This window comes from Trachymyrmex septentrionalis, unplaced genomic scaffold (assembly GCF_001594115.1).
Source record: "Trachymyrmex septentrionalis isolate Tsep2-gDNA-1 unplaced genomic scaffold, Tsep1.0 scaffold83, whole genome shotgun sequence".
In the NCBI taxonomy this organism is placed as follows: domain Eukaryota; kingdom Metazoa; phylum Arthropoda; class Insecta; order Hymenoptera; family Formicidae; genus Trachymyrmex; species Trachymyrmex septentrionalis.
In genome coordinates, this window is record NW_017306018.1 from 1,498,473 (window position 1) to 1,508,001 (window position 9,529).

Here is a 9,529-nt window from a genome sequence, read left to right on the forward strand (position 1 = left end):
CCTTTCAATACTCTCCACATAATGAGATCAATTGAACCTCTAAAAACTTGGATTATTATATTTCATTCGAAATTATATCCTATTACACACATGACGCGAGTGTCATTATTATTCGTGTGACGAGAACGTGGTGTTTGATCGAATGAAATTCAAGTCTTTAAACGATACCTGCATCGCGCCTTTAATTTCGACCAGCACGACAATGCGTTTGTTGTAGGCGGCGGTGCATCGAGCACGGGGGTTGCAACAGGCGGCGAGATATCGTTGATCACCGTTGTCCTCCCTTGATTTCTGGTCCATAGGAGACCCTTGGGATCCCTGCGGCAAGCGAGACACCTCATACCGGAGCAGCACTTGCAGTATTGACTCAAGGATCTTCCCCAACGTGCCAACAATCTTTTACTATCGCTTTGCTTCTCGTTACTGGATGCCAGGACACTGCAACAAAATCAGGCCACGTCGTTAATTATTGTTTCTCCTTTTTTAGACTAAGCTGAGGAATAAAACGTGCATACATTTAATTTGAATAACTGATCACATAAATCGTAAATTAATTTATACAATGGCATATATTTATTATTTCGAAATATTCCGGCAGGAATACATATATAGATCATTCTTGATAGAGTACAGAATTATAATATACATTTAGAATTATACGTTAAATAGGAATTATCCTTAAATAAGAAGGAAAAAGCTTAAAATAAAAATGACGAAAAATTAATATATGATTTTTCGTTTAATTTACTTTATGCAGCGTTAATGTCTGGCAATTTATTCCTGAAAGATTATTATCGATTTTACATTAGCTGCATAGACTATTAGCACCTACGTACACCTGTATACATACATATGAGTCATATGTAAAATGTATAGTAATATCAGAAAGAGTATTGATTACGTTAACTAGATTCTCAAGGAGCGAATTATTCTCGCGGCGTAATATTTAGATTTATTTAAAGGCGCAAATTTTACATGAAACTCACAGTCTTTTTTTAAACGGTAAATATTAGTTTACGCCAATATTTTCAAATATTTTAAAATTAAATAGACAGCAATTATTAAGTTAAATCGAAGTTACAAGCCATCGTACATAAATGCGCATTTAAAAATGCAAATCCCTATTTACTAGCGAAACGCGTTTCGTGACTTAGGGTGCCCACTCGCAGGCCAAACCACAATCGACGAAGAACGGAAGATTCCTCACACGAGGCTAACACAAAATCCTCACGCATACCAAAGCCGCGGTGCAACCTTAAAACCGCGCAGGTCCCATCCCTCTGTCCGCGCACGCAATCGCGATCAAGGAATGACCCCTTACCTACACGCAACAGCTTCGCAGGATGGAGAACCACCTTTTGGGAAGTTTTCCGGGAGCGATCGGTGAACGCCGATGACACGATCGCCGATCTCGAACTCGCGATAGGCACTCCGACGGCAGACCCACGCGGAGACGAGCAGAAACATCGGGCGAAGATTAAGCTGCCCGAGAGTGGCCGGGAGATCGAGCACGAGGACGATCGCGAGGATTGATGAGGGCGGAAATAAAAGCGCGACAGCGGTTCGTAAGTCAACGAGCGGCCATCACCGGCGGCCGGTCTCCAGTGACTTCGGTCAGTGATTGCGGGTACCGCAGTCGCGGCAGGACGTGGCCGACGAGGGTGGCAGGGCGAGGGTGCGAGGGTGCGAGGCCGGCCACGACCGGTCACGCAAAGATTTTCAACCTTCCCTTCACGCTTCCAACCCCCGACCCCGCGAGCTGGCCGACTAACTGACCGCGAAATCGATACGCGCGACACGAAGTTCTTTACCTTAACCGGCCGGTTTTCAAGGCGGCCGCGGCCGATTTTCTCCCCGGGGCGCGTAGCGTCGCGACGCGCGTGTCGGTGGGTGCACGGCATTAAAGCCGCGCTTGTAATTCGTCGTTACCTTAACCCTTAAGACGGGGTAGCGAGCACTTTCGCTGATCGAAAGGAGGCCAGTTGCTGCTGGATTGATTATGAGCTTATTTTAGAGTTACAATCGTTCGCGCGTACAAAGTTGGAAGACTCCCAAGTGACGATAATACTTGTCTTCCGCGATAAAAAATGTAAAATATATTTTTCTATATATATATATCTTACTAATAACAGACAAATGATATTGAAAATATTTGAGGAAGAAAATCTTGCAACAAAAATGTAATATTACATGTCGTTTATAACAACCATATATATATTTTTTAATTTCCACTCTAGATTGTTATAAATTATAATACGTTTGCTTATATTGAAAAAAAATATTGAATTTTAATAAATATTTGTTTATTGTAAATAAATATTTACTTATTCAAAGAAATATGTATTAAAATTTAGTAAATTCTTTCAATGTACATACTTTTTAATCCTTTATTTTGTCTTAATTATTTATTTTACATTATATTCAATTTTTGACATTTTTTTTTAATCCAAGAAAAAAGAATTGATTTTTTCAAGGAACAAGATTTCTTACCAACTGCCACGAGTGTTATAAACCGCGATCGTAAACTGATAGATAGGTATTGGTAAACAGTAAAATATTAACAGCCAACTTCTGTCGCCGATTCGCGACAAAGAATATTATGCTATTATGCGCTGAGAAAATTGTGCTCAGAAAAACGACGCTCAGCGTATTCCAATAAATTTTCTTACGTCAGTTCAATACATTTTCACGAGAAATTTTTTATGAGCATTTAAAAAAATCCATTTTTCACGAGAGATTACAAGATATTTTATTACGTAAACTTAATAACTTATTTTCTATATATAATTATCTACTTTTTTACGCCCTTTGTTTATTGACTATTAAAATTTGTTGTTAGCACAGGAACTTTTTTACATTTTATTTTCCATATTTCTACTTTACGCTCTCGCAGCTTCAAGGAATTAAATTCAAAAATTTCTCGTCCACATCATTGCGACAAAATAAACTATCACGCTCCTCCGAAAAGGGAGGCTTCAAAACTTATCCGCCCCAAAAAGGATTAGCTCAGTAGCACACTAAAAGCACGATGGTTGAACGATTATATAGCTGGATCATGATTCACGACACGCTCGACAAAACCATTAAAAGTTACATATGTCTGAAAGTTCGTATTCCACCATTTGCGCCGCTGATTAAAGAGGCATGGCGGCGAAGGGAACAAAGGTGAGGGGGGGATGGCAAAAGCGGCGGAAAGTTTGCGCAAAATGCAGTGTCATTAAAGCGCAAATACCGCGATCTACTTCGATGTAGGTAATTTTGTGCCGTGCCGAACACTTTCCCCTGTAATTTCGCCACTAACGAGAGCAGAGAATTCCAGAGAAAAAAAAAAAAAACTCGCGCGCGGATTATCTTGGGAATCAGAGCGTCTTCTTTCAGAGGTTTCCGATCGGTCTCCGGAGGATGCACCTTGTAAATGAATGAAATTCGCCTTAACTAAGGCATTGCCCAACGAGCGTTCTCCGTAATTTAATTAATCAGTCAGATTAATCTCGCGCGCGTTACCGCAATAACGCGCACATTGTGCTCGGGAATAATGCGAGCTAATTCTCGCTATTTTTGTTTCCTCATTTTCTTCGTTGAATCTCTAATCTGCGGTTCTGGATGTGGCATCAAAGATCATGATTTTTGATGAATCTAATGTCAGAACATTTAATTATAAGACTTGTAGGATTAAGAAAAAAAGTTCTTAGGAACTTTTTTTAATTAGAGAATAATATATGCGCGGCATCAGTTTGCAGTATTAATCTATTAAAAACAAAATTACAAACAAAAAAGCAATATTAAAATTAGAAATAGAACAAACAAAATTTTTTCATTATATGAATAAAATTTGTTTAAAAATTTATAAATAAACGCTTAGGAGAGAGATATGAAAGGTATCACTTGTTTGCTAATAACATGATTAAAAAAATTGTCTCTTTTAAGTTATTCATAAAATAAAGACGGAAACACACAAAGAAAGAAACATACTTTAAAAGAATATACTTTTATTTTATAATCAATTATTGCATCAAAATTGTATTTTAAAATTGATATTACAAAATTTTAATGATTCAAAGCATTCAAACTTATTTTCTGAAAGATTTTGAGTCGTGTCGTTGTTGTAATAAACGAGTGATATAATAAAAAGGATCTGGCGTTTGCTATCGGATTGCATGTAAGTCGACTTTTTCCGAAAGGTAGACTCGGACGCAGTGAAATGAATGCCATACTTCAGATCTACAGGAATTGTTTCGTGTCGCGCGAGCAGAATTATCATTTGCACAAATTGTAATAACTGTCGTTATAACAAAGCTACAACAGCTCGTCGCATTGTAAAACAGCGGCTACGTACCGTGCCGCATAAATGTAACGGGAACAACTTTAGAAATTTCTTTACGCACGTAAACAGAGTTCACGAAAGAACGCGAAGGGCAAGTGAGTGATTAAGTGGTGATTACGACACGCATGACTGGATCCCATTAGCACTCAATAATAATAAGTGAGATATTAATCACATTTAGAAAACTTTCATCAAAACAAACAGATCGTTGTTGAATAAAAATTAACAATATTTCGTCTCACGAGCACGTCCAATCAATTTATTCAGTTTGACAGAAATTGATAGCGATAAAAAATACGTGACTTATAAATTCTGTTACATTCCAAAGGTATATTTGAATTGCGATAGCAGCGTGACAAGCAAAATTAATAAATGAACAAGCGTGACAGATCGTTAGTAATAAAACGTTATACGCTTGTTCGCAATTTGGAGCATATTTTTCAGTATTACATTGTGCTCGGAAATAACGGGAGAGCTTTTCACATCGTTATCAACGTTATCAAACTCGCTCGCGTTAATAAATATTCGTTAAAGGTCTGAAATGAATTTTTCTTAACATGTTATTAAGTGAAACTTTTCATTTAACGATCCCACTGAAAGATACGAATTTCTGACATTAATAATAACATAGGGAAAAAAAGAGAAGCAGGATATTGATATGGTCAATCCTAACGTAAAAGTATATTTATCAATAATATAATCTATTCGTTACTCTCCGACGAAATTCACGGATTATTAATGCAAACTACCTGCGATTCCGTGCGCCTAACTGTCGCGATATGCAAATATAAAAATGCGTGTGGATTTCGTTTATTTATAGCTCGGCACGGTGCCGTCTACAGATTAAAAATAGTTTTATCTATCGATTAATATTAACTTAATCAATGCTCGCGAGAGAGAGAGGGATGTAACCGGAGAGGAACACGCGAGGGAGGAATTGTAATTGAAATATTCAATTCCATCGCGGAAAAGAGAGAGAGAGAGAGCTTATCTCGAATATGTATATTAATGTTCTTACGCAATTGTCAAATTGTAAACGTCACGCGTTTTAAATAATAAAGCCACGCAACATGCAAATTTAAACATTCAGTTCTGCTTATATTGTGACTCGCTTCTCTGTAAAAAGTTTAACAGCAATGTTTAACACGTTTACGTTTAAAGCATTTTTGCAAAACAAATGTTTAACAATGAGAGATATTTCAATTTTAAACGCTTTAGTTTTAAAAAATTCCTCCCTATATCAACATTGCAAATCGATGCATCTTCCTGACATATATTCCATTGTTAATTACAAGGATAAGGAAGATGCAATTATCTTAATCTGCAATTAAACTGGACTGGAAAGGAGCAAAGGTAACGGAAGAACGAGGATCAAAAGGAGGTAAATGTATATGCAAATCACATTGAAATTTGTTTCGCTCGATCTTTAATAACGCATTCTCGCATGTAATATTCTTGAGTTACACGATATATATATCGTGAACGTTTCCCGCGCGTTATCGAGGATCAACGGGTCAATTATGTCGAATTGTGGGAAATGGCCTGCTGGTTTATATAAAAAAAAAATGCAAACCTGCGTTAATAAAGCAAAGGCGAATCACATGCGATCGTATTGAAATTAATGGTTTACCTAGAACGAAGTAATTAAATCTTCATGCGTACGATTATAAAGTAACGTATAATAAATATTAATTATACTAATAATATTAATAATTTAAAAGAAACGGTATATTTTCTGCAAACTCTTTCGTTTCTTTTAAATAAAATAAAAAAGCTTATAGTGTTTTGCTCGGAAAAATTACAAACAGTATAATTTCAGTAGAAAAGTCGACACGATGATCAGACGGACGAAACCTGTCGGATCACATTAAAAATGTATTTCTTATCATAGCTTCTGATTAAAATTAGAATTTTAAAACAGATTTTTTTTTTCTCTCAAAACGTGCAAACGAGTATTTGCCAGAATCCCACAAAATGTATTTAAATAGAGAATTAACCGTCAAACGACGCACTTAGGGGCTGATTCTGTAACTCTTAACGACAGTCGTTGATGTCATTGCGCAGATATTACGCAGAATAAAAAAGCTGCGCAATGACATCAACTGTCGTTAAGAGTTACAGAATCGGCCTCTTATTTTCAGTATCTTCGAACCGCACACATAGGTCATTTGTGTCCGATCCGATTTTAAAGCTCTTAAAGTGCTCGAAAAATTCTGTAAAAATTCACACGAGTTCTTTAAAGTCTCTACTAAATTATTCTGCTATGTAGATGTTGGAAAAAAAGTTGAGGCATAGGGTCACAGGGCGCGCAAGTATACGAGAAAATAAGAATGCTAGAAAGTGCATGGACACACGGACAATGTGCCGTTCGAGAGTTAATAGCGCAATAATCAATCTGTCGTTATACTTGCAGCACATTTCCATAAATATCTACATTTGAGATACGTATAAAAAGGTACTTGTGTCCGATTATTTCTCAACACCGCGTATGACTCAACGGACGCGGATCAGCCAACTAAATCGGATTATCGCGTGATGCGAAAGCACGTGCTGCCGCGCTGCATTCTTTAGAATCCATTAATCCTCCTATGCGGTTATTTAACACCGTCAGTCTCGATGAAGTCTTTCTTTTCATGAAACGGAGGAACTATCCCGAACGCATAATATACATTGCAGGAAAAGATGGTGGCTAAACGAATGATCGATCATCGCTCCAATCAAAGACTCGCTTATCATTTCCGGACGTGCCAGCAGATCCGAACGACGCAGATCGCCGCGACGGACAAATCGCAGGGGAGGGCGGCATGGCCGAAAATTGACGTAACGTGGCAAGTGACCGGCGAGGCGTCGCGGCGCGGCGCGTCGCGCCGCGTCGCGTGCGGCCAAGGTCGACCCGTGCCACCCGTATTTCACTCGCTCTGCCTGTGTGCTCTCGTTTCTCTTTATAGCCACCACGACACTTAAACTCAAACCCGCCCTGCGCGAGAGCACTTCCTCTAATTCGCCGATTGTAGAAGAAAGGAAAAAGATCCGCGCGAAAGCTGAGCTCAAAAGCTGAGTAGTATTTTACTAGCCACTTTGTGAGGGTGAATCACTTGGGTTCAATTGTGCAGATGTACAAGATGTATTTTTCTTGAGTGCACTTTATGGACTTACTTGCTGTATCAGTCAAAAACGAGAATGAAATATACATGAAATAGATATATTTCAATACTCTTGTCAAAAAGAAAAATATATATACGATAATATCTGATTATGCTGTAATATCTTAGTATCTATTACTCTTCTTTTGATTTATATATAAGAGTACTAATCCCATTGAAGAAATAAAAGAGATACTATTTTAATGTGAGGAATATATAAGATTGAATTAAAGTTAGAAAATATGATTGGTGGGAATTTTAATAGTTGCTAATTTATAAAATATTAATTGATATGTTATTGTCTATTTTCTATCTTTATCGAAATTAAGTTTATTTTAAGTTTTAGGAAACATTCTTCGAAACAATTTGTACATAAGGGTACTACAGAAAGTGAATAAAAATTGCCGTGAACAGTAATTTAATCGCTTAGATATCGCTGTGAATTACCAGTGAGATTTAGTATCTGGCGGCTATTATGCCATTAGTGTGCAAATTCGTAGTCAGCAGTTTACCCCGCCATTCTCAATTAGACAAATCACTCTCCGATAAGTTGATTCTGCATTTTATTTCTTACCACCTCAAATTAGTTCCATTTTTCTTCAGATATAATCTGACTTTCATGAAAGCAATTCTTCTTATACAATGTAAAGTGGAGACACCATTTCTGTTATATAAAACTTCCATGATCGATTCTTATTTGTAGAAGTCTAATCGATTGCGTAAAAAAGGCATTTATTTTTTAAACGTCAGTTTCCAGAAGAGTTACATGATTGATATGGATAACTTTTGAAAAATGTAAAACATAACTAAACTACGATACAAACGCATTCAACAGTCATTAAAAAATGAACTTCGTGACGATAATGGGAAATTCAGACGATGTAGAAAAGATATATGGTAAGATGACCAACTCTTTTAAGAAAGCAAAAAGGTGCATTTAAAAAAAAATATTAATTATCGTAATAAAATTTTGGTAGATAGACATTTGTTTAATAATTGTTAACAAAATACATAAACAATATCATATTTAAACAATATTATATTTGTAAATAACTAGCAACACTTACTATATAACATTACATGTGATTACAAGAAAAATTACGTCAAGTTACGAGATTATATTTTAGTTTTTTAAATTATATTTTTCTATACTAAATATATTTTATGAATAATATCTGGGTTTTTAAATAAAAAAAATCATAAGATTCTTTATATATTAGTTTAAAATTATATAATATTTTATACTTATTATTTTTTGTTTATTATTTTACATTTATTATTTTTACACTTAAAAGAGGGAATTTATAATCATGTTTTTAATGTGGGACAAAATTTGGGACTGTTCTTCCTAATTTGGGACGGTTAGTCACTAAGATATACGGCAGATCGTTCTATTTTCTCACGTCGTAGAAAAATACTTGGAGGAAATGGTTCATAAAAGAAATAGACCGCCATATATTTGTCATAAACGATCGCGCATTGCATTTTCCGCGACACGACGTATCTTCGTAACAAAAAGAAGTTTTAGTGTTCCACAAAACAAAAGTCAACGAGAGATCGTGGGCGAGTTGGCTCGCGTGCGAGATCAACCGTTAGATACAAAGATGGACTTTCGTACTTTCATCCTTGACTTTTTTTATGTAACGAATTCTTTGGGCAAAATTGCATTTCTTCGAAAAGAAAAAAGTGATAATTTCTCAAAGCAAGAGATGTGAAATAAAAGTATTTGTTTCTTTTATTTATATTTTTATATATTATTTAAAATAACTTCAGAAAACATTTTCTACATTTCTTATGAGATAGTTCAGAATTATAATATAAATTTAAAAAATTTAATAAATGAAAAAATTATTAACACTTAAAACTATGGAAATATACTGCAATTAGCAATAATAAAATTGCGTATTTCGAAGTACATACTGGGTCATTAAGAAAATTAATTAAGCTGTAATGGAATACATGAATAGATACATCGATTAGCCTATACTTCGCAGTCTGAGCTCTCTCTGTGTGTGTGTGTGTGTGTGTGTGTGTGTGTGTGTGTGTGTGTGTGTGTGTGTGT

The 9,529-nt window shown here is 35.9% G+C and overlaps 1 protein-coding gene across 1 annotated transcript in view; it reads right to left on the reverse strand.

Moving 5' to 3' along the window:
- Positions 1-9,529, reverse strand: part of LOC108755145 (protein stum) — a 32,652-nt gene that overhangs the window by 3,200 nt on the left and 19,923 nt on the right. The window contains exon 5 of the mRNA XM_018497990.1: positions 169-438. Within this exon, the coding sequence (XP_018353492.1) occupies positions 169-438 (270 nt within the window). The remainder of the gene's footprint in view (positions 1-168; positions 439-9,529) is intronic.